The sequence below is a fragment of the Periophthalmus magnuspinnatus genome, chromosome 3, assembly GCF_009829125.3.
Source record: "Periophthalmus magnuspinnatus isolate fPerMag1 chromosome 3, fPerMag1.2.pri, whole genome shotgun sequence".
NCBI lineage: Eukaryota > Metazoa > Chordata > Actinopteri > Gobiiformes > Gobiidae > Periophthalmus > Periophthalmus magnuspinnatus.
Window position 1 is genome coordinate 10121830 of NC_047128.1, and position 26887 is coordinate 10148716.

General features: G+C 38.1%; 1 protein-coding gene across 4 annotated transcripts in view; it reads left to right on the top strand.

The window, feature by feature from the left end:
• Window positions 1-26887, top strand: part of kifc3 (kinesin family member C3) — a 94458-nt gene that overhangs the window by 15725 nt on the left and 51846 nt on the right. Inside the window, exon 1 of one of the 4 annotated variants that reach the window (XM_055232534.1) lies at window positions 14224-14571. The exons of 1 other annotated variant lie outside the window; for it this stretch is intronic. In XM_055232534.1, the coding sequence (XP_055088509.1) occupies window positions 14308-14571 (264 nt within the window). In that variant the 5' untranslated portion in view covers window positions 14224-14307. Of the gene's footprint in view, window positions 1-14223; window positions 14572-26887 lie in introns of those variants that run through there. 2 more of the 4 variants (XM_055232535.1, XM_055232536.1) reach the window with 2 other exon arrangements.

Sequence of the window (26887 nt, forward strand, 5' to 3'; positions counted from 1 at the left end):
AATCAATTTCAAATATATAGTATTGTATTGTATTGCATCGAATCGGCAGTGCACTGTGTCGAGATACGTATTGGCCTGTGGCCTATATATCGAGGTATGTGTTGGCAACTTCTTAATGATACCCAGCCCTAGCCCAAGTACAGACTGAGTACTGTCCGCATCAAATAAAAAGTGTTTTATTGTTCAAAAATCAGGAAGCTTAGCTTGCTAGTTGTTGTTGGCATTTATAGCGACATCAAAACTCCGCTCTGGTGTCTGAAAGTAGTGAAATGCCTTTTTCTCATCTCTGAATAATTAGAATTAGAGATCGACCTCATTTTTTGTTTTTCATGGCCCCTGCCGATACTGAGAGTTTAGAATCCAGAACATGTCTTGATTTGTTTTGAAGAATATTTTTTGTCACAATTTTGAGTGGACAAACAGTATTTTTTTTTTTTTTTTTCAGTTCAACTTTTGATATGTAAATACATGACTCTCATTATTGTTCGGCCAGTTTTAGGTTAACTTTGATCATTATTTAAAAAATAATAATTTGTACTTTTTCAATTTATTGAGAAACTAAGCCAGCCTTGGATTAGTAGGAAAAAAAAGTCCATTCAAGTTCTTTCCTACTCATCACAGAAATGTGTCACATTGGCCATTCATTCTTAAACTACAAAGTGAATTAACAAAACCTGCTATATGGGAATAAGAGCTGCTGTTTACTGTTACTATTTTAAACCTCAAACTGCTTTTGGGACACTTAAAAGAGGAAAGTATGGAGACCTGTATCTCCATATAGAATATCTTTATATTGATATTTGTGAACCAGCCGGACTTGTCAAACATGATCCAGTTTCCACCAAACTGCCCCGGGACAGGCAGGGCGGGTCTGTGTACATCAGCTCATATCAAAGCATCATACACTGTTACACTGTTATGTAATGAACAGGTCAAAACAAGATGAAAGAATGCAGTGCTTTGGATAAATAACATGATTAGATGTGACTCTTGTGTTGGTGAGATGGCACATACAGGAGACTTATACGGATTGATAATTTTTCTGTCTCCAATTTTTCATTGAATTATGATTGATTTGTACCTAGGGATGGGACGATATTAAAATTTAAAGTCACAATTATTTTGACCAAAATAATTGCAATTAATAATATTATTATGATTATTAAACCAACGTTTAGTTTTTGAAAAAGCCACTAAAACATTTTTTTTTTTTTTGCTTTTTTTGTCCCTAAGATATGAACTAATAATAACACGCCAATCTGGTGCCTGCATTCCCCAACATTGCTCCTACTAGAGTTAGCAACAAAGCTGTCAATCAACCTGTTGCTAAGTGCCCACCACCTGCCAAACTAGCTGTGCAAACGGAAGCGGTGTATACTGTCAACAGCCTTGCTTCTATTTGACTCTTTGATTTCATGTTCCTGCTTTCCCTGTTTAGCCACCTAGACTAGCTGCAGTCAGAGTTTAATCCTAGGTCCCATTTTAGTGTTGGGGAGACTTTATACAAGATTGAGTTTTTGTGTGAGGTTGATACAATAGAAAATGAAAATATTCCAGCTCTTTTGTGTGTTACTGGACAATGTGGATTACACAGACCTAATGTTTAGGAATATGAACTGTCTGGATTCACCAACTTACTCTCTCTAGAACAGGATGCATTTGTTAGTCTAACGTTGATGTTGTGGTGAAGTAGAAGGAAGAAGTAGGACTGTCATGATTTTTGTCTATATGATCAGATTTAAGCCTTAAAAGGTTGAATAAATAACTTCTATGGTTCATTACAGATGCAAACTAACAACTAAAATGTTTCATTGTTGTTTTATTCTAAATGTAAAATATTGTTAAACATAAACTGCAGTAAATAGTTTTGTGGTTTAAATCTGCTCTTGGATTTTTGTGTCAGTGGCATAAATTTGTTTCAATGTTATTGTTTATCATCTATATTTACTTCAGAGATATACAGTATCTAACTTCAAAATGTTATCGTGACAGGCCTAAGCAGAAGGTCAGATTATTGAAATGTCAGTACTATGAATTTGTTTTTGAATATCAATATCAACAGCCTAATTTCAGTCATTTCACATTTGTCTGAGACTCAACTCAATGCTAAGATTCTGTTGAACTGACATAATATGGTCTGAGATTATTATATGATAATAATAAGATAATTCATTTTTGTCAATATCCCCCACTCTTATGACAATGTTCTGCATATGAATAAACCAGGAATCTGTAAAATCATAAAACATGAGTTTTTCAGTTGCAGATATTTCAGATGAAGTCATGAATGTTTGGTAAGCCATTTTAAAAATCCAGGCTCCAAATGGTTCTGTTTAGCTGTGCATATGACTGAATGTTTTTTATTCTGCACTCTTCTCTTTTAATGTTTATTTTATGGTGATTATTTGTTTTGATTTGTTTGTATTGCGATTTTTATGTTTTGTTTTTTTAAAAGCACTAAATCACTTTGAATTACTTTGTGTACCAATTGTGCTGTACAATTAAACTGGTCTTAACTTGCCATTAGTGAGCATATGAGTTTAAAGCTGGGAGTGCCTCTCTGTGTGAAACCATCTGTGTTTCATTTTATTCAGCCACTCACCTCAGTCAGTCCCTGTTCACACCAACAGAGGTCACCACTGAGCCAGAGCTGCAGAGTCTCATCCTGAGCCGTACTTCATTTCCTGTGTCAAAAACAGCCTCAAGAGGAATTTGAGTAAACTTGTGAATGCAGACATGTTTGGATGAAAACACATTGGCAGATAAAAGACCTGTAATAACAGAGAGACCTTGATCATTCTTGTTTAATTAAATGTCACTCACTAGGCAAAAAAAATCATATTTGACTTTACTATGACATCATTTTTCTTTTTGAAGAAACCATAATCCACTGGATCGTTTGACCTCAGCCTTGAGTTATTTGAACATTAGCTTAACTGTTTGTGCATAACCTGTTCAACGTATTTACTTTGGGTGCTCCATCTCTTGAATACTAGTCTGTACAAATGTTTTATCACAATTATTCTGTCATTAACTTTAACCCTCTGGTGCATAAAGGTCACTGCAGTGGACAGCTACTAAAACATAACTTTCCCTTTAATGCATTGGTTTATATGGTGGAACTGCATATCAGCCTCTAGAGTGCTCTCTGCTGCCATACTCCATTGAGGTCAATTCAGTGGTCAGTTGCTGTAACTGCATGTAAATTTCCTCTGAATCAAAGATGGCCAACAAACAGCCACCCCTGCAGACCACTTCTGGTATATCCTGTCAATCCTTCTATGCTGGAAAAGCCCCACTGATTAAAAAAATAAAAATATGATGTGCAGTAATATATAGGGAAGGATATTATCAGTTTGGAATAAATACAATTTTGGTCCAATATGTAGAAAATTATGATTAACCATGTGTCCAGTGAAGTGGACATCATGCATCATTGAGTATATTTTTTAACACTAATCATATAACTGTTTCAGTGTTTCTTCTGACTGTTTTGGTTATAAGTCAGTGTATAATTGTTATATTTATAAGATTTTCATTGAAAATATATTTTTTTGTGCAGATTAGCTTGAGTAGTTTGAGTTATTATAATAATTATTTTATCATATTTTGTAGACACAGCAAAGAATAAGGCAGCCTACAGAATATTTCAGGAAATTCCAACCAGATCCAGTGATGAGTGTAGTGACCACAGTGACGATGAGTGGCTGCCAGAGAAGAACAGAGACATGGGAGTTGAAGATGATGGAGATACAGACAGTCAGGATGCAGAAAGTGAGGATGATGAGGAGCAGGATGCAGAGGAAGGTCAGCATGATCAGGGAGCTGTGGAAGATGGGCACATGGTACCTCATGTGCCCATCTTCCACAGCTCCACTCAAGCCCGCAAAAATATCTGGAAAGTCCAAGACATTGATTTTGATGAAGACGACTTTTCTAAGAGAATGCAAACTGAATGTGGAGAGAAGAGATCCCATAGATTTCTTCAGACATCTGTTTACAGCAGATCTCATTGATGATATAGTGCACAACATCAACTTGTATGTTCTCCAGAAAGGGAAAGAAAATTTGGCAGTGATAGGAGAAAAGATGCAGATTTTTCTAGGAACCAACCTGATCATGGGGTACATTTGGTATCTTAGGGCAAGAATGTACTGGTCTAGTGAGGATGGCCTTCGTCTTGGAATAATTGCAAATACTATGTCTGTAATCAGATATGAACAATTGCAAAATATGCAATGCAAAAAATAAATAAAATAAAAATGCAACAGATGCCATGATGCTGCATGCAGACGGAAGACATAACACATCTGCATGCAATGCTGTGTGCCACTGTGCCCTGGATGCTTTGTAAACTTTCATACAGCTTAGGTGTAATGAACATAGAAGTGTTCAAAGTTGCAGAGACTAAAATATCAGTTCACGTTTTCTTCCAACCTGCCAATATAAGGATTTGTTAATACTGTCCTGCATCCTTATAAAAGTGTGGAGACTCACAATAATGTTTCTCCTGTTGGAGATGATTTGACACATTCAGGTATAAGGTTGGTTTTCTTATTCAGGCCTAAACATTGCGCCTATACAGTGTTGAAATTTCCTAAAAATTGTTGAAATGTTTTTCAAAGCATAAAAAGAAACATGCGTCTATATATTTACAATAGAACACAAATTAAGTAATTTTACAGTCAGTTCACAATGTTTTATGTTGAGTGCTCAGGCGCACATAGTCCACTGGATTGGACATGTCTGTAACTTCAACTTTTTTTTTCAAAAAATATTATTTTTTCATGAGCTTTTTTTTCATGTGTTGAGAAGAAGAAAAACACCTCAGAAAAAAAAATCTTGACCAAGGCTTTCATAATTCATGCAACAGAGGGTTAAAGATGCAGTATGTAACTTTTTTCCATGTTGATGTTATTGCTCTGCCTGGAATGTTCCACATTATGGTATTAAAGTGATCTATTTTACATTCATTAAAACCAGTGCTTTTATTGGTTAATGATGCCGTACTGTGAGTGGTGGTCACCTTTCCACAGATCTGACCTTTAACGTGGTCTGACCAAGCACCTGCCATACTATGGAGTCTATTGAGACAAATGTTACACTCCACACAATAATAAAATGTCAAACTATTTCGATACTAAAGAATAGACTCGATGCTCGATCCTGATACTGATTCCCAAAAGATCATTTTAGAAGCTTGTTAGGCATTTTTAATCCTAAATAATAGTATAACATAATGTTTGTGTTTATTATGCCATGTGTCACACTAGCTGTGATACACAGCGATGAGAAGAATACTTTGAAAATAAAGACACAACATAGGATTAAAAACAGATATAAAAAATCAGGTTTGTTTTGCTTTTCCTGTCACAAATTAGAGAAAAGAAGAGAGAATCACACCTACCTCACCACAAAACCAGTATCGTCTATTTTTCTTACTAACATGAGGCAGTTTGAACCCAAAGTTGTGTGATCACGTACTGAAATGTTTTCCATTGATTTTAGAAAAGTAACTGTATTCTGAACACTGACACTTTGTGCCATACAGTAGTTTTTCTGAAAATGAGCAGACTCTAGTAGTTGTATGTGCCTCTGCCCTCCCCTGTGCCCCTCCCTCTGTCCTGTCATCCACTTGCCCTTTCCTCTGCCCCCTACTCTGCCCTCCACCTGTCCCCCCCTCTACCTTCCCCTCTACCTTCCCCTCTGTGCCGTGTTTACATTCCATTCTTTCTAAACAGCTGGAGCATCACTTCCTGTCTAGCTCAAACTCACTGAAGTCTTTCAGAGAGACAGATTTCCTCTTGGGCCAGTCCCTGCTATTGTTCTACCTACTCTTTCCATTCATTCAGAGTAAAAGCCCTATAAGCACTATCATCTATATTTGTGTTCTTACAGAAACAACTCAAGGTTGCGTTAGATTTTGGTGACACTAAATATACATTTGCTGTCTGAAGTAGAACTGGGTCTGCACTAGTGTTGTCATGATATTAAAATTTCAAACTTTATTTCGATACTATGGAATACATATACAGTCTCAATTCCATAGACTGTATATATTAATAGACATAGCTAATCTGCTAGCCACCACACTCCAAATAGGATGGGCGCAGTTCTCGACTCTGGCTCAAATTCACTTTACATTGAAAAACTGTCACCCCTCTCTCTGTAACTGTTGCTGTCAAACTTGTCCTTGTTCACTATCTTGTCCCTATATAACTATAACAGAGAAATCAGGTGCCTTCTTTAAGTGAGGTTGCGCTCGATAACGTTCCAATTACAGTACCATGATGATTAAAAACACACTTTAAGACAATGGAATTGTCAATCATTCACAAGCTATTCAGGACAGGTTCTTTTCTGTCCTATGCATGTGACTTTTTTTTATTATTGATGCCTGCTCAAGTAGTTTTGATACTAGATTTGGTATCGATTAGCTTCAGATTTTTGATACTTTTGACCCCAGGCTGCACTGCTTGACACTTCAAGCTTTTGCATTGCTGTGATTGCCTTACTGGGTTTATACTGATACTTCGTTTTAGTGATCACTGAATACTGATAGCACTTATTTCATGCAAAATTTATAATCCAGCCTATGTTTTCACATTGAGTTTATCCAATTTGGGCAATCATTTCTGAAATGAGGATTGTATATATATTTTTTTTTTTTTTTTTTTTTTTTTAATTCTATTCATAGTACATTTTAAACAGTGATTGACAGAAGACAGAAATATGAACTGTTAAAGGTCCTGTATTACACAAAATTGACTCTTGTGAGCTTTAAGCCTTGTTATGTTTATGAGGAGGCAACATCATTATATCTGGAGATGCTCTGTTCCACCTTGTGATGTCATGAACCTGTAGTATTATGTTAAAAGCTTCCCTTTACCTTTATTTTAGAAGAGATTCCAGGACTGAACTCATCCAAATGATTCTAGTGAAGGTCTTTACCTTCACCACATGACATAACAAGGTGGGGCAGAGTGTTTTCTGTTTGAGCGAAGAACTCAGCCTACATATTCAGGGTTTGTGTGTTAAACTTGTGTGAATGAAATAAAACCCTCCAGGTAGGAGGAGGAGCTCTGTGGCTTGTGAAGTCATGGTCCAGTTTTGGTCTGAAAACATTTGTCCACCTCAGCCTCTCGCTCTCTCGCTCTCTCTCTCTCTCTCTCTCACCCTAATTTTATTGATTATTATAGCAAATATATCATTGCAATGATTGTATTAGTGTTGTCTTGTCGCTATGCATATAGTATATATAAGTGCAAATAAAGAAAGATAATATGAGATTTTTCGCAAAGAAACTCAGTCTTGTGGTTTTGCGAAATGACGCTGCTTTACATTCTTTGATTCTAATGCGGGTTTGCGACACATTTTACATTACTTAACTCATGAGTGCTGAAAGATGAATGCGTAACAGGTTAAAGTTTCATGCTCGGAGTCACAACAGATACATAAGAAAACCAAGTGGTGGAACTGCGGGGGCAAGTTGCGAAAAGAAAAACTATATGCAGCCGAAGATAAAGCAATCTTTCGCACAAGCCCTGCCATATGAGAAAACGTCTATAAACAAATCACATGTGCCATCTTGCGTTACATTCACAAAGGCATGAGTTGGTCACCCTCTACAACTAGCCATTGGTAAGTGTAAAACAATCTAAACATGGCTTAGTGTAATATTGCAATGGGAATATTGTAGTAGCAACAAAAATATTAGTGAATTGAAATTAGTTTGGTTATCCTGTGTTATGTTTGATCAGCCTATGTACATAATATTATTGAACAAGTCATTCTCTCCATTTTATTATTTTGCCATTTTGTCATGGTAAAGAATGAATTGTGATACTAGCTGCCTGCAGTATCTAATAAATCAATCCTTAAATCATTTAAGTGATACATGATTATACAAATTAAAATTGCTGTCAAAATATATTATTACATTACATACTTTTTCGTTGTATTTCAACAGAACACTCTAAAAGCTCTCACACAAGCATCTACAAAGCTTTTCAGAGAATAACTGAAAACGTACTTTATCATATCATGATATACCACAATATAGTGATACAAAATAATCCATATCATGATATATGGTTGTTTTACATATCGCCCAAGTGCTATTTGAGAGGCTTTGAAAAAGCGCATTACAAGTGTAAGCCATTATTATTATTATTATTATTATTATTATTATTATTACTAATATATACTGGGGCAAGAGTCATTTTGCTCAAATACACAAGGGAAGGCAAATTTATTTGTATAGCACAATTGGTACACAAAGTAATTCAGAGCGCTTTACAGAATTACAGAAGGCATTAAAATCCCAATACAACAAATCAAAACATTAAATGCTAGTACTTTTTTATATTCTCATGTGGCCTTATACATGTGTAATCCCTCAGTCCAGGTCGGTCCATAATGGTCTATAGGCATACACTATTCTATGTGGTCCTATACTTGTTCTGCGACAGCTCAAAGTCATCTTTGTATTTGTATTTGTATTTATTCAGTGTGTTTATGTTGCACTTTTTCACCGTATCAAGTTCCTAGTTTGTGAACTGTGTTCACAGACTATGGCAATAAAAGTCTTCTGATTCTGATTCTAAAAATATTCAGGAAAAGTTCATTTCTGTCCTGTGCAAGTGATATGATCGATACTTTTAACCCCATAGGCTGCACTGGTTGGGACTTGAAGCTTCTGCATTGCTGTGATTGGCTTACTCGGTTTACACTGAAACTTCCATTTGAGTAATCACTGATAGCACTCATTTCATTGAAGTGTATATAATTTTATATAACAGAACTGTTAAAGGTATTACACAAAATTGACTCCTGTGAGCTCTAAACCTTGTTATGTTTATGAAGAGGTAACATTATATTTGGAGTTGTGTTAAATCACAAATAATCATAAAATGAATAATAGAGGGGTGCAGAATAAAAACCTTGATTTTAAACATTGTCAAAGTAGAGGCCTGTCTCACATCTTCAGGAAGACTGTTCCACATTTTAGCTGCGTAAAACTCAAACACTCATTCTCCATGTTTAGTCCTGACCCTGAGGACCTCAGGCATCAGCCTCCTGCTGAGTGCGAGATGGTTCATATGGCATTAACATGTCAGATGTACTTTAGTGCTAGGCCATGGAGAGACACAAGCAGAGCTGCTTTAAAGTCTATTCTCTGAGCCACAGGAGCCAGTGCAGAGACTTGAGCACAGGACTTGTCTGCTCGTACTTCCTGGTTCTATTCAGGACTCGAGTACCAGTGTTCTGATTGTACTGCAGCTGTCTTAACGCTCGTTTGGAGAGGCCAGTGAACAGGCCGTTAGAGTAGTCTAACCAACTGGATACAAATGCATGGATAAGTCTTTCCAAGTCTGGTTTTGACAGTTTACCTTTTGCCTACCTTTTTTGCAATGTGTTTGAGATGGTAAAAAGCTGTAGCTGCTGTTGTTCTGTGACTGTTAAAGTTCAAGTCTCAGTCCATTATTACCCTTAGAGATATTGAAAGCAAATCTGATGTAGGGCCTATAAAACTTGAACCAGACTTTAGTAGTGTTTTATAACTGTAAAATAATGGGTGATTTGGCTGACTTGGATTCCTGTTTGCTCCCCATATAAACACATTTGGTATCATAACATTGGGCTTGTTTCCATCGACTTCACCATCATGTTTGACCCATAAAGCCTTTAGATGACCTCTGTATGGTCCTTATAAAACCCTTTGACTTCCTGCACCACACCTTGCTCCTGTTTACCTGTCTGTGTGAAGGCTTGGCGTGCTGGTTACTGTTTGATGGAGTGGGCAGAGCACCAAGAGATGTGTTACATCAGTGGTCCCCAACCACCGGGCCGCGGACCGGTACCGGTCCGTGGATCAATTGGTACCGGGTCGCGGGCCGTCCAAGAAATAATTAATTATTTCTGTTGTATTTATTATCTGAGTCTGAACAATCGTTTATTTTGAAAAATGACCGGATTCTCTCGGTTACATTTCCGTCACTTGAGCGCCGACAACTTAACCACTTAGCGTTCCGACGGCCCGCCCGCGTTACACGTTACAACTTTACAGCAATGTACGTGTATTTCTGCGTCACCCACACAAACAATCTACACATCAAATGAAAGCTACGGCATTCATCTTTCTGAATATGTAAACCATTTACACCTCGAATCACCACAGTGCTGACAGGAAAGCCGTTTTTACAGAGAAGTCAGAAATGTGAATCTGGACTTCACTTACCATTGAGCGCTCTGGTTCTGTCAAACATCAACATATTCACACAAAGTTGGTCTCATTCATTCCGTAAAGGTCCAGAGAATATAATCCAGTCAAGAAATTATGTCCACAAAGGAAGTTAGAGCCTCCATGTCCAATCTGCTGCAGGAAAGTGAAATCTGTTCCGTCACTTCTCTGCGTAAAAACACGAGACTGGATATAAAGATCCGCGCGTAAATTATGCGCGCTTATTGCGTAATTTTACGCAGCAGTTTTGCGTTTTAAACATGACGAAACGGACAAAACAAAGGAAGTACGCGACCGAGGACACTGTGGATGTTTGTACAAGTTAAACTAGAGACATCTCGGACCCGGAGCGGTTCGTGGAACCGAGTGAAGATCTCATGGTGGACTGAGGAGTAGAGGACCTTATGTGCTGATGGACTGGATGCTGTTCCTGATCGGTAAGCGTGGTTTATTCTGCTATTAACTTAATTGTGGGTCAAATGTGTATCATGTGTAATCATTAGCATTAGCATTAGCTTTAGCCCCCCCGGTCCGCGGTAAAATTTTCAAGCGTTGGCCGGTCCGCGGTGATAAAAAGGTTGGGGACCACTGTTTTACATCATACCACAAGTTGGAGAAAAGGAATTTGATCTGATTCTGATTTTATATTCTATATATTTGAACAAAATGTGTGTCGTCCCAGTACAGATATTTTGACCTCACCTGCTTACACAATATAAGTCCGCAATGTAATGTCTGCATCTAATTGGAAAGAACAGGAAGTGTCTGGTTTCTTAGAGTTGTGAAAAACGCTTATACACTCATCGTGGTGAATAATTTGGATCGTCGGAATGCAAAGGTAAGTGATGAATAACTTTGATTTGACTGCAGACCATTTAAAATGAAGTGTCAGGTGTGGTACTTTCTACACTGGTTTTATTATTTTATGTCATTTTTATTTCTTGCCACGTTTTGTTAAGAATTAAAAAAAAATGCAATTATTCATTCAAGTTTTAAGTAATGGCGGGACCACCCTAGTCCTTTTGTGTCCTGAATCTCCACTTGCGTTTATATCTCTGGCTCCTCCTCCTCATTAGCCCCATGAAAAGATTCACTGATCTGAACACAGAGCTTTTATTTCTGCTCAATAACCCAAATGGCACCATTACTGTTTACTGGCGATGTGCTCTGAATGCAGAATCTGACGAAACGTTCTACAGCTGAGACTGATTCATAGAAGCGTTCCCATGAGCAGTTCCCAGGCCTGTCTGTCTCATCACCACCATTAAACTTGGTCTGAAATAGGGCTGTGGAATTATTCAAATCTGAATCAGTTTGATATCCAATAGATTCACATTGTCAGTGACCAGCTTGGAGCTTTCTAAATCAACATGGCTACAGTGGGGCTGCAACTATAACCGTAAACCCCCCTTCCCCTTAATATAAATGAATAGGGAGAGGTTCCATTTCTGGCCCCTTAAGATCCCCCCCTGGTCGACTCCCCTGTTTTCAGTAGTATACCTATCAGAGATTTTTTTTTTTTTTTTTTATCGTTGACTAGTCAAACAATTGGGTTATTTCTGCACATAAAGACTTTTAAAACCCTTTTTAACCAAGTAGAGTAGTTTGGAGCAGAATTCAGACTTTGAAGAAATAATTTAGACTTTTTGTGTTAAAGGTGCACCATGTAACTTTTTCTAGTGGAGGGCATGCCATCTGCTTGTCTCCATGGAAATGTTATTGCTTTGCCTGAAATGTTCCACAGTATGCATTTAATCTATGTTGTGTGAATTAAATACAGTGTGTTGAATTGCTAGAACAACATGTGTTCTTACTGTGAGCTGGGTCTTGTCTCCACAGATCGTACCTGTAACTTGGCCTGGTTGTGGTATCCGATTGTGTCCATGGAGACGAGATTGGTGTTGTACTGTTGAACATTCATATTTGCAAAGTAATAACGTCTCTATGGAGACAACAACTACATGGCTTTTCCCCTCCACCAGAAAGGTTCCACAGTTCACCTTTAGTTCAAATGCATTTTTTCAGCACTGTCATTTGTTACGTCAGCACTGATTGAGTTGATCCTGCTCTGTACCAGATGGTCCAGGGACATGGGGGTAAGAGGGGGGGGGGGGCCTGCTAGTCTCTCTCTCTTTTCCCTCTATCCCCTCCATCTCATCCATTTCATTTGCTCTCTCTTCTCTCTGATGAAGGTGAAATCATCATATTAATCTGCTTTTCTCTGCCTATTGGAGTACACTGTTACAAACTGAGTGCTGGACACAACTTCTGGATTCACAAAATGTCCCAACGAGCATGGACTCACTTTTAGGATTACAATTTTGTCATCATTTAACTTTGGAGTTTTTTTGAAAACTTTAATTCAGGATGCAAATGTGTACTGTTCCAAAGTATGTGAGATTTTAACCTTTTTTTTCTTTGCAAAATCCATTTAAACCAAAGACATGAAGGATTTGAACATTTGTTCTGGTCTGTTTCAGTGATGATGGTATTGTTTGATCACATTTGCAGTGTACAAGTTGGCTTTATATTGTGTGTATGAGATTTGATTGAAAAATCTGTAGAATTTTAAGTCAGATGTCTATTCTGCTTTTAGCCTGGTAATATTGCTTGTAGTGGCTTGGTTATTTGAATACACCAGGTTTTGGCTAAACCTGCACTATACCAATTCAAAAATACAACTCATTCAATTGTATTCAGAGATTTGTAGGTTCAAAACAATATTTGAATACTTTGAACCCAAAAAAAAAGTCCAGTTTTTGTCAATTATTAAAGTTTATTCCGAACTGTAACAATCACCCAACGCCCAAACCTCCCCATTGAATAACATTTATGTTTGTTTAGAGCAAGCAGCAGTGATGGATTATGAATCAACCAATAATTAACTTGGAGGTGAAAGTTCCGAGAGCTGTACTTGATTTTTACAGTCTTACAAAGAAAAAGAAAAAAACGTGAAAAACAGAACTAGTTAATTTGAAACAGTTTGCAGTGGTCCGGAGTTATTCCCCACTTACTTTATGTTTTCTGAAATTTCTAATTATTCATTCTGATGAGTTTATAAACGCTTTTCACATCTTTCAGAGGCTAGCTTGCCAACGCACACTTCCTGGTTATCAATAACACTTTACAATTGGATTCTGACAGCATGCAGTAGACTTATTTTGACCTCCAGAGCTACTTATACAATAATGGGGCTGGATGCATTCAGCTCAAATACATAGAAAAAATCAAGCACAGGGCTATCCCAAGTTAAGGTGTTTAGTTTCCCTTGACGGTGACGCCTTTCGGGACTCATATTACTATCCCATGAGAGACGTGACTTAGACTGGTGCCAATGGCCAGTCTGCAGGACAAGGTCCAGTAGTTTTATCTCTCTTCTATGGAAATGTTGATTTGAATGGGTGGAGAGAAAGCAGGGGCTGGACAGGTGAGGCACACACTGACGTAATGGAGTAATGGTAGATTGTCACATAGTAGTATTTAGTCTCGGTCATGTGTGGATGCACTTTTAGTAAAGTACACCATTTTGTTGTAGTTGGGTTTAGGTCAGATTTAGTTGATAGCCATAGACCAGTTTAGTCCTGGTTTAGTGTAGATTTATAGTCTCTTGGGCCTGTTTTGGTGATATAGTGATTTGTTCTTGGTTTGGTCATGGGTTGGTCTAGTCCTTACTTGGACTAATTGGACCAAAAGTACTATACTGAGTCTAAGTCCTGTTTAAGTCATTGTAACAGATTGAGTCCAGGTTTAGGCCAGTTTAGTTTAGGTTGCCAAAAGTTCACTTTTGTGAATTTTGCTCATTTGATTCCTTGGGAAATAGTTTTTTTTCAGGACAGATTGGATGCAGGGGTCTAACAGTGTCGCATTAGCAATATGAAAATCCATTTGTTAGTCCATTGATGGAGCAGGGAGTTTAAAAACATTGGAGATTCTTTAAACGCAACCTTCAAGATGTAGAATTTGAGCTCTAACTTGGATGCCTTAAGAGCTGGTCATCAAGAATCCGAGATCATTTTGGAACTTTGGACTATTTCCTTATTAGAAGTGGCTTTTTGGATGCCATCATGTACGTTTTGTGCACCCTGGTGGCGCTGTCCATTCACAGCTTGTTTAAGAACCACGGGAATAAGGCTCTGGAGTCGGGACCACAGGAGGTAGAGGAGAAGAAGAGGCGCAGTCTGCAGGGAGGTCTGTCCAAAGATAGGCAGACAACTTTGGTGCTGGGACCGAGGAAAGATGGTGGTTTCACTGTCAGCTATAAACCAGGACAGAAGAGGAGGAGAGGGGCTGCAATCAGTCATGTCCAAAATGGCCGAAACAAAGGACAGGTAAGGATTGTGAGATGTATTACAAAAATAATTGTAGGAGTTTCAAGTGAAGCGCCTTTCAAGAACTTTATTTTAACTTTTGTGATTTGTAGAAATTGTCATAGGTTTGAACTTTTAACTGCGTTTTATTCCCAGTTCACTGCTTTTTGTAATTTTTGCTCTGTCAATAGACGATTAATCAATTAATCAATCAATTAACCGCAATCAAAACTAAATTTGATGTAATCAGCAAATCACAAAGCAGTTTTTGAAATGCCATTTTCTCCACAAACAACATAATCTCCAGTCTCATTCTGCATACAAAAAAAACCTAGGTCTCGGTCCGGTTGAAGTGAACTCTGGTACGGTTCGAATGCATATGTGAACGCCAAGTGGACCACAGGCCGCTCCAAAGACAGGAAGCGGATTACATGCAGAGCATTCTGGGTAAATAAAACCAAAACAAACACGGGTGCAAAGCTAGCGGAGCGGAGAAATGGCTCGTGGTCAGACGTGGAGTGAAGAGGAGGTAAAAGCCCTCATAGAAATATGGTCTGACGAAAATATATGTCAGTTACTCGTGACCATGCACAAAAACAACGAGGTTTATAAATTAATAAGTGAAAAAAATGAAAGCAGTAGGATTCCCCCGCACTGTAGCGCAGTGCCCATTTTGTTTACATTTCCCTGCGGAAAAGAAGTTGCGTTGTATTGACCAATAGACAAGCGGCGTTTCTTCTTCATGGTTTTTTGTCTCGTTTCCTTCCATGGTTTTTGGTACAGCGCCACCACATGTGAAGGATTAGACAAGCTTCTCAAAAGGTTTGGTTCGTTTGACAAAAAGCAGTGTGAAAGCAAACCGCTCCAGTTGAAAATGTTAACAATGTTTCAATTTTGGTCCCGAATCGAACCGAGTCTACTGGACTATTAGGTGTGAAAACGACCTTAGATCTGTACAAACATGTTCTGAAATGTCCCTGTGTTTGAGATGCCCTCCCTGTATGCCAGATGCCCTCCCTGTGTCTTGTTCTGATCAAGCAGCAGTGGTGGAACTTTCACCTCCAAGTTAATTATTGCTTAATTCATGAGGCAGGAGCTGTACCTGATTTTTACAATTAAAAAAAAAGAAAGAAAGACAAAACTAGTTCATTTTTTTTAGATTTGCAGTGGTCCAAAGACACTTACGTTATGCATTCAGAACATCTTAATTCTTCACCCCGATGAGTTTGAGTGCTTTTTACAACTTTCAGAGGCCAGAGCAGAGTTATGCTGTCATGGTAAAGCTAATAACAACTAGCATGCTAAGACGCACTTCCTGGTTATCAGTAAAACACTTTATAATTGGATGCAGACAGCACGCAGTGGGCTTATTTTGACCTCTAGAGCTGTTTATGCAATGTAATGGTACTGGGGCAAGATGCAATATTATATTATACCTTTTTCTACCTTTTTTTAGATTTAGTTTACCACAGAAACTTGGGTGGGTGTGGTCTGCAAGGGATCCTCTTCCTATTCATTTATATTAGAGGGGGCCTCACATGGGCTGTCCTTTAATATAAATAAATGAATAGGAAGAGGGTCCAATTCTGGGCCCCTAAGACCACAGGCCCAGGACAATACACCCCTTTGCCCCCCCTGCTTACTCCCGTGTTCATGCTCCCTTCTAGAATAATAGAATATTCCACCTCCTTTATCCTAATCAACACAGTCCCAGGTCTGATGCAGCAGACAGCAGAAAATGGGACTCATTTGATGGAAAATTATTTTTAGTTCGAGTTACTGACCTAACACATGAATATGTTTTGCTTTAAACCATTTCATTGTCGCTTTGGCTTTATGTTTAGGATCGTTGTCCTGCTGGAAGGTGAACCATCAGTCTCAAGTCTTTTGCAGACTCCAACAGATTTTCTTCTAAAATTGCCCTGTATTTAGCTCCATCCATTGTCCCATCAACTCTGACCAGCTTCCCTGTTCCAGCTGAAGAAAAGCCCCCCCCCCACAGCATAATGCTGCCGCCACAGTGTTTGACTGTGGGAATGGTGTATTCAGAGTGATGTGCAGTGTTAGTTTTCCTCCACACGTAGCGTTTTGCTTTCAGGCCAAAAAGTTTGATTTTGGTCTCATCAGACCAGAGCACCTTTTGCCACATGTTTGCTGTGTCCTCCAAATGACTTCTAGCGAACTGTAAACAAGACTTCTTATGGATGGTTTTCAACAATGACTTTCTTCTTGGCACTCTTCCATAAAGACCCGAATTGTGTAGTGCACAACTAATAGTTGTCCTGTGAACAGATTTTCCCACCTGAGCTGTGGATCTCTGCACCACCATGGGCCTCCTGGCTGCATCTCTGATCAGTACTCTTCTTGTTCGTTGTATACGTTTTGGTGGACTGCAAACCTACCCATGTCTGGGTTAGTTTGCCGTTGTGCCATACTCTTTCCATTTCTGGAAAGAGTATGTTTCTCTGAACTCCTTGATGTTCAAACTAAAAGTTGTGGTGAAGTTTAAAGCGGGGCTTAGATCTAAAAAGTGTTGACCTGTTTGGTGTGCTTCTTTGACATCATTTTGTGGTTTGCTCCCCAACACTCTTAACAAACTTCTTCTTTTTTTTATTTGGAAATGTTATAAAATATTTACTTTCACTTCAAACTTGTGTGCCGTTTTGTGTTGCTCATTCACACAAAATGCTAAGAAAATGTATTTAACTTTGTGGTTGTGACGTGACAATATGGAAAAGGTTCCAGTGGGATGAATACTTTTCCAAGCCACTGTATGTCTGTCCTGCCCATGCCTCAATCTTTGTGTTTATTATATTAGTATGCTTGGGTAATATGGTTGCCTAATGCACGTGAATGATCCCTTCAAATGAATATAAAAGTCATATGGTGTGAGTCAGTTGTTAGGTCAGAGTCTGCATCACCATAACACTTGCATGAGCCTCATCATTCTCACCACAGTTTAATTTGTGACATGGGTCAAATCGTGTATATTAGAAAGGTAGGGTAAGCGGGGGTAAGACTATTCAGTCTAGTTTGCTTTAACTTAACATCAAATATACATAGTTTTAGTACAAATCTATATTGGCTATACCACCTTGTCAAAGCCTGATCTGCTCTTAGAAGCTGCGCAGAGCGGAGCCTGGTCAGTACTTTGATGGGAGATGCCAAGTGCCCAACCGTCTGCTGCAGCGGGTGTGATGTGGAGTGAAAGATGTCCAAAAGACACTTTTGTAAATCAAATATGTCTGTTAGGGATGTACTGATATTGGTATTGAATACGATTCGCTGGATCTAATATTGGTTACATGATATCGGTTCAGCCAAAGCATCCAATTAAAGGCCCAACCAGTATGAGAACGTCTCATAATATTTGAACTTGAATTCATATTTATACAATGCTGTTGAGTAATGATTTGCAAGATAAATAACAGTTACTTAACATTATTGGACCTCCTGTGTAACAAGCTCACTGTTTTAAGGAAATGGGTGCCATTTTCTGACCCTTCACTGTTATGGGTTAATATCAAAACTGAAAAAGCCAGATTGCTGCATTCCTAGCACTTATATTATTAATTTGATTACTCTGCTAGTGGTTATAAGCATTGACATGTGGGTCTCCTCTAGTCCCATACTGGGACTGGGCATTATGGGAAAATATTGATTGTTCTCGATTTTTGATTTTTGAATTTTTATTTTTTAGACTTTTCAAAAACAAAATCTAAAGGCTTCATTTCATGAACATAAACAATAGCAGCAACAGTACAATACATGTATGCAAGCCTCTTAACACAAAAATAATAATTTCCTCCTTTAAAGTCCTCAGTCTGCTCCAAACCACCGGCTTTTCCTGACAGAGGATTGGCTGTAGACCTCTTCATTCAAATACCCCTCCCATCATTGAGGATTGGAGATGACTGAATCATGATCAATGCTCATCAGTGACCCATGAGCCACATTCTCCTTATATGCTTTGTCTACTGTGTAAACAGACCCAGTGTAGACTACCACTACTAAATATTTCAGTTTTTAAAGAAGAGGGGGAGGAGCTGTTGCCCTGTCATTCACAACCTGCAATATTAATCTGTGTCAGGAGGGGGAGCTGTGGGAGGGGCCTTACGAGGTGGGCAGTTGCCATGGGAACTGATCGAGAGGGTAAGGACGAGCGAAAGGCACACACGGATGAGGAGAGATAGCAGAGGGAGAGGGAGAGAGGGGGACCGGAGCATTTTGTTGCGTCGGACAGCATTGACATTGGATGCATGGCTGTGTCGAGGTTTACAATGCACGGATGATCTAAAGAACAGACCGCAGGGAGAGAGGTAAGGGGATGAGAAATTGGAATGGTGCAAAAAAAAAAAAAAAATGGCGGAAACATGGAGAAAAACATGTTGAATGAAAGGAGAAGGGGGAGGGGGAAAGGGAAGGAAGGAAGAGAGGATGAAGCGGTAACCTGATGCAGTAGCTTATGTTATGGCCTAGATGTGTGACAGTCCCAGCATGGCTGACCGCTACTCTCTTATATATTTATTCATGGTTCATCGCATTAGAATAATCCCTCTCTTATGGCTGCATCATTATTTACAATTCACACTGAGAGAGAGACCAGATTTGCTGAAATGAGGGCTGATGATGTAATGTCTATATATATCTCTATATAGCTTTTTGCATTTATATATTTTTATTGCTTGACTGGAATAAGCCAAGATTTCATACAATTTAAATAGAATTGTGGCTCATGGTATGCATTTGAATAAAATGTTAGCATAGCTGATGGGATAGACATAATCCCATAATAATGGGATAATAATTATAGGAGGATAATCGAATGATAAATGATTAGAATTAATTTTTCAGATTTCAGATTTTAATCAGAATTGTGCCTTTTTAAATGCCTTCGAGTACAAAAAGGGACATGTCTAGCATGCTGGGAGGAGTGACCTGGTCTGGGTGCACTTTATTCAAATTCTGTAGTTAAAGTCATAGTTTTGCACAAAAATAGAATTTTTTTTTACTGAACATTTTTAGAATCAGTCTAAGTTTTATATTTCTGGAACTGGAGCATGCAGTTTTTGAATTTTGTGTGAAACTCGGCATCAGAATGATTCAGACTTTGCTTTGGCCTACACCAGGACTGCAATATGCTGTCATACCATTATAAGAGACCCACCCATTTCCGGATAGTATGCACTGATTCTCTGGAGGCTCAGGTTATAGAAATATCTAGACTTGCACTAACAAATTCTGCATTCTTGTATAGAATTTTATATGCATTGCTGTTTGTCAACCTTTATAAAACCTATTCTGAAACGGGTAAAAAAAAAATGAATAGAATAATTCTCCAATGATTCTGTATTTTTGGGCATTTTTAAGTCTTAGTTCAAGTCATGAAAAACTGTCATAATAATTTTGAATAGTGTGCGATATATGGTGCTTTATTTTGCACAGAGATTTTCCTCACTCTGCATCTGATCATTAAAAACATCCTATTTTTTATTTCACATTTTGGCCATTCACAGCTGGAGGAATATCAATACAAAATCTCTCCATGAATCAATAGAACCTCGACAGTCCCAACAGTCCAATAGTCAGGCCAGTTTAATGCAGTGCTATTATTTATTTATATATATATATATATATATATATATATATATATATATATATATATATATATATATATATATATATATATATATATGAGAGAGAGATCTATTTATCTGACAAATGTATTGGGTGGATATTTATGTTTTTTTGCGTATTGGCCTTATATCTCCAGCACAGGCCGGTATTTCGTCTTGATGTGTTTACTGCCTAGAACATACACATAAAGCTTTAACACTTTAAGAGAGCAGTGCATCAGATTTATCTCTTTGTAGTAAAATTAAATTACATAAGTTACCACAAACCTATAATAGACACCCACAGCCCTTTTTTGAGGAAAATAATCAAATTTGGCCCAAAAATAGGCCATAGATTGCTCTAGATTCTAAACAATCTGTATCGACATCGTCCATGAAAAATTGTTTAATCTCTCTTGAGTTTATATGCAAAAAATTGTCAAATTAGCTACAAAATGTATAGCGATTTTCCGTTTGAGCCTAAATTTGACCTCATTTTAAAATGACTAATCATGTTTTGTGCTAATCAAATATATATCCCAGATTAGTTCTACAGTATGTTTTACAGCCTTGCCCTTGTCTGCAGCATGAGAGCGTATGAGTCATAGTCTTTAGGTCAGTTTTAATTACATCTATTGAGTTAATGATGGATATGGCCAACGCTTTTACTCTCTGCTTGAATGTGGAGACAGATTTACAATGTTCATAATAATATTCTTCATAATAAAACAATAAGTGTTATCTCATCTGGCAGCATATGATTAGAGATGCATGATACAACACTGGCATCAAATATTGGCACCAATATTGAAATTTTTTGATGGATCAGATATTGGTTCCAAGATATCGGTTCAGCTGATATCTCACTTTATTCTTTCTGGTCTTATTACACCAAATTATAGACCAAAGTAGTTCTGTAGTTGCCTTAAATGATAGCGTATGGTTAAGTATAAAACAAATGTGTTTTGTAATTGTCGTCTGTGTGTGTTTAAAGAAAATAAATCATATTTTCAGTCTCTGCAAGGGTACTGGCTGACATCGGGTATCGTAGAAACCTGAAGAACCAAATATCGATCAGGTATTGGAACTGAAAAAGCTGGATCAGTGCATCCCTAATTTAAAAACACCTCTAACTGAATAAATATAATCCAATCCAATCCACTTTATTTATATAGCACATTTCATAAACAAATTGTTTCCAAAGTGCTGCACAGAGACAAAGTGACATAAAAAAAATAAAATCAATAAAACACATAAAAATAAATAAAAGAAATAAAAGAAAAGAAAAACACAGAGGACCACACAACTCACGCGGTGTTAAAAGCCAGAGCATAAAAGTGGGTCTTAAGACGAGACTTAAAACACTCTACAGTGGGAGCTGTTTGAACGTGGGGGGGCAGGGCGTTCCACAGTTTAGGTCCAACCACAGAAAAGGCCCTGTCCCCTCTGGTTTTAAGTCTGGTCTTAGGGACCACGAGCTGGAGCTGGCCCTCAGACCTCAGAGCGCGCACCGGGATGTAAATTTTGATGAGGTCCGAGATGTAATCTGGGGCCAGACCATTCAAAGCTTTAAAAACAAACAATAAAATCTTAAAATCAACTCTAAAATTAACAGGAAGCCAGTGCAAAGACGCAAGAATTGGTGAGATATGATCGTGTTTTTTGGTTCCTGTTAAAAGTCGTGCAGCAGAGTTTTGGACTAACTGCAGTCGGTAAAGCGAGTTTTGCGAAATGCCAGAATAAAGTGCATTGCAGTAGTCCAGGCGCGAAGAAATAAAAGCGTGCACGACTTGTTCAAAAAGTTTAAAAGATAAAAATGGTTTGACTTTGGATAAAAGCCGCAGATGATAAAAACTAGATTTTAAAACGCCATTAATATGCTTGTCAAATTTAAAATCGCTGTCTATGGTGACGCCAAGGTTGGTGACTGTGGGACGCACATAATTTTGAAGAGGTCCCACATCCGTGGGGGTACTGCCAGAGCCAAACAGTATAACCTCGGTCTTTGCTTCATTCAATTTTAAAAAGTTTTGGGCCAACCAAGCCTTTTTTTTAAATATAAGATGGATAGTGTAATGCCACACTGTGAAGCACTCACATCTTCATGGAAACAAGCAGTTGATGGACCTCCCACCAGTAAATTTACATAGAACACCTTTTAAATTCATTTGACTCAACAGCCAGCCTCATTTCATAATTAATCACTACCCCTGAAACAACCATTAAAATGTTTTTTTTACTGCTGCATTACCAGACACTTTATCCTTAACGTTTGATTCTGCTTTTGCTTTTTACAGTGATGCTCCTTAATCATATTACTTGCTTTAATTTTGAATGGGACATGGACACTCTGGGGGTCCTGTTGCTGGGGAGATGGGAGCAGTGAAGCCTGTGAGGGCGGGACTAACCTCGGGTAACTTAAGCTGCACCAGGTGTCCCTCCGTCTGCACCTGTCATTCATTTGTATGGGTCTGCAGTTTAGACCAAGGACCATTTGGGATTTTATTTTCTGTGAATGGAAGATGGTAGGACGGCAACTGCTACTCGACTCAGGATACAGGGTAAAATTAAATGATAAAGTTATGTTTTGTTTCCTATTGTCTCATGTTGCTAAATAGATTCCAAAGCTGCTCATTTAATTGCAATCAAATTGAAATCATAAAACCTGCAAGTACCATAATTTCCTCCACAAACAACAAAATCTACAGTTTTATTATGCATAAAAAATTAATTTATTACATTTCAGTTAAATAAACACAGCAGAAAAACTTTGAACAAGGTTTACCCTTACCTATTTTAATCTAAATTGGTCATATTTGGCGGGCTTGGTTAATAATCCTAAAGGGCCGTAGTTTGCCCATGCTTGTGCTAACCCTATAGTTTAGATGTGTACAAACATGTTCTGAAATGTGATTCTTGTATTAGTTTGTTAGTTTATATTTCAGTCTTTTTGTCAAATGTTCAAAGTTTACATTTCAAATACACGGAGAACAGAGTCCTAGTGTTGAAACATAAATCGCAAATCTAATTGTCATGGCAATGCTTGTAAGAAAAAAAAAAACACACACACACACACAATTGGATATTTTGGCCAAAACGTTGAGCCCTAATGGAAGCTGCATTTAAAAGCTGCTGACATTTGGATGATTCCTGGATATTAAAGATGTATATGAGGCTGGTTTGAATGGGATGCAAAGGTAGGCAGAGGATGGGGGCTGCTGTGTCACTGTACTCACTATAAAGGTATTTAAAGCAAAGTTTGAACTCTTCTAGTCTAGACTTATCTCAGTTCATTTGAAGAGCACATGGATTATTCAGCTGTCCTTAATAATGCAGAGTTTAAATACCATATTTGGTACAAATAAAATTTACATGTTTGTAGTGTTGGAAGTGTTTAGAATATCTTGTATTGGTGCTTTGATTTGTATTTTATTTTGTTAGGGGAAAAAAAGACCTGAAATTATATCTACAAAAAAAAGCACTTTTATTTCTATAGTACATTTAAAACAACTACAGCTGTCCAAAGTGCTTCACAAAAAATCACCCTAAAAAAACCCCAAATGTACAGATTACACGATACATTGGAAAAGAACCATAAAACACCTGTAAATCCTGTCTAGTATGAAATGCCAGGGTTTTCAGTCTAGTCTTTAAGGCAAGTCAAGTTTATTTGGGTAGTACAATTGGTACAAAAAGTAATTCAAAGTGCAGAATAAACACATTAAACGCACAATATAAAGAATCAAAACAAATTACCGTAAATCATCATAAAATTAACATTAAAAAAGAAGATTACAGAATAAGAACCTTTCAGTCATATGCACAGCTAATCAGGACAGATTTGAGTCTGGATTTAAACATTGTCAAAGTAGAGGCCTGTCTCACATCTTCAGGAAGACTGTTCCAGGTTTTAGCTGCATAAAACTGAAACACAGATTCCCCATGTTTAGTGTGCATTAAACTGTGTTAAAGACTCTGGATCTGACAGGCAGAGGGCCCACATAGCAACATTGTATGCATTTATTAAAGGCGCTGTGTGTTAACTTTTCTGGTGGACGATGTACCTGCTTTTCTCCATGACGAGATTATTGCTTCATCTGGAATGTTAAACCTGATTTAGTCATACCTGTTTTTGTTTTTTGGACCCTCCACCTTAAATCGTAATGCTCCTTTCCTATGTGTACTTGTTAGACATAATGGTTTTGGGTTCAAACTAAAGAAGTGTGCACATGGGACCAGTTCCTGTAATTAGGAGCTGGTCCCATGTGTGTGCTGCTTATCCTGGTTAGTAGTAAACAAAGCAGCAGTGAGGAGCTTGGGAGCACATGGAGGACAGTGTAAAGTTAGAACTGATGTCATAACACATTTTGTCAGTCAGAAATATTGTTAAAGAAAATGTAGACAATAAACGATAATATTGAAGCTAATCGATGCCACTGACAACCTAAAGCAGATTTATACCACAAAATATGTTAGGGTTACAATCGCCTGTGTACACACATGGTCAAAATTGTTGGTACCCATTGGTTAATGAAAGAAAAACTCACAATGGGGTCACTGACAAAAGTAATAATAAAAATTATTGTTATTATTAAAAATATTAAGTTAAGGGTACCGTCATTTTTGTCCAAGCCTGTTTCATGAGTTTATTTTTTTAATAGTACTTTTGAAACATTGTTGAAAAGCAATGTCTTTCATTGGTTAAATTTCATAGAATTTTTATTTCTTATTACTTTTGTCAGACTCAAGTTATTTCTGTGACCATTGTGAGTTTTTCTTTCATTAACTGACAGCCTCACATGGGCCCCCTCTAATATCTGTCAATAGGAAGAGGGTCCAATTCTGCGCCCTAGGTTCTGGGACAACAGACGTCTTTTCGACTCCCTTGCCCACAATAAATATCGAGCTCCAAAAATGATTGTTCCAAATGATTGTTCCATTTTGGAGTTTGGCCCAGTTTAAAGAGAAGACACAGCACTGCTCTGCCTGATGGAGATTTATGCTCCAATTTTGGCAATGGGTCCCTGGGCCTCCCCCCTGTGCTTACTACTGCTGAGGATCATAATGTTAGAATGTATTAGTTTTTTTGTATTGATAAGTATCGCATGTCAGTACTACTGAAATACTACTGACAACCCTAATATCGAAACTAGATACTCATTTAAACATGTATCAGTACTGCAAAAAATCACATTAAGAGGACAAACTTTGAGCTTTCCTGAACAGGGTTAGTGTATTGAGCTTTATCAGAAGGTGGGTTTAACTAGTCACAGTGAAGAAAGAGTCCACTTTTAGGAGCAGCTGCTTCCTCTTAGATTGTATAGAGACACTAAGGAAACATGAATCGTGATAAAACTGAATTCACTTTCTGGCTTTGCAAAAATCAGACTTCCACATACCTTAGGTCTGTCATGGTAATGATACGTATCACGATAAACGATAATATTGAACTACTGAAAATACTGAAACTACCGGTACTTTATGCCACTGACACAATAACAGTGATGCAGGTTAATCCCAGTACAGCATTATTTAAATACAGTATATTTAAATAATAACAGTATAATTTTGTGGAAATGAATGAATAATGACTATAGTGTAGTGCTTTGAGAGGCTTTGAAAAAGCGCATTACAAGTGTAAGCCATTATTATCAAAAGGCATGACCTGCAAGTGACTTAGTCTTGTACTTACTCAGCCTCCTACAGCTCAGATCTTATTGCATTGAAACTAAAATGACAACTATGACAACACTAAGAAAACATACACATAATGAATACTGAGATCCAAAATATCATTCAGCACATGATACTTGGAAGAATAGAAGTCAATATATTATCATGACAGGACTAGACAGAAAATGTGGATTTGGGACTAAACTGGTCTAGTACCAGTTTGTGGACTAGACTCAGACTAGAACAGGACAAAACCATAAGGGCTCAAAACCAGTGTGAACACAGCAACCTTTTGGAATCGGTCAAAATCCTGACTTGATTTACTTAAGCCCTTCAAAGCCGTTGCCATAGCAATGTGTGCTTTTGCAATGTTAGAGATGCACCGATCCAGCTTTTTCAGTTCCAATACTGATTTCGATAATGTAGCTTTAAGTATTAACCAGTGCCTGATATTAACCGACACCAGTTCAAATTGAGCAGCATTTATTTCCTTAAACCAAAAACAACATAAGACCAAACTGATCTAAATGTGTTATGTAGCTGTTATTTATGTCTCAAGTAACAACAGAGCAACTTTGTATAAATACAAATTCTGACATTCTGAGACTTTCTGGGCCAACTATGACCAATAAATAGTCTCATTACATCCATTTTTATGTCTGACCATGATATCGGCTGAATCCATCCATCCATTTTCTTCCGCTTATCCGGGACTGGGTCGCGGGGGCAGCAGTCTAAGCAGGGACTCCCAGACTTCCCTCACTCCGGATACGTCCTCCAGCTCCTCTGGTGGGACCCCAAGGCGCTCCCAGGCCAGCCGAGAGACATAGTCCCTTCAGCATGTCCTAGGTCTTCCCGGGGCCTCCTCCCGGTGGGACATGCCCAGAACACCTCCCTAGGGAGGCGACCAGGAAGCATCCTGAGCAGATGCCCGAGCCACCTCAGCTGGCTCCTCTCGACGTGTAGGAGCAGCGGCTCTAGTCCGAGCTCCTCCCATGTGACTGAGCTCCTCACCCTATCTCTAAGGGTGCGCCCAGCCACCCTGCGGA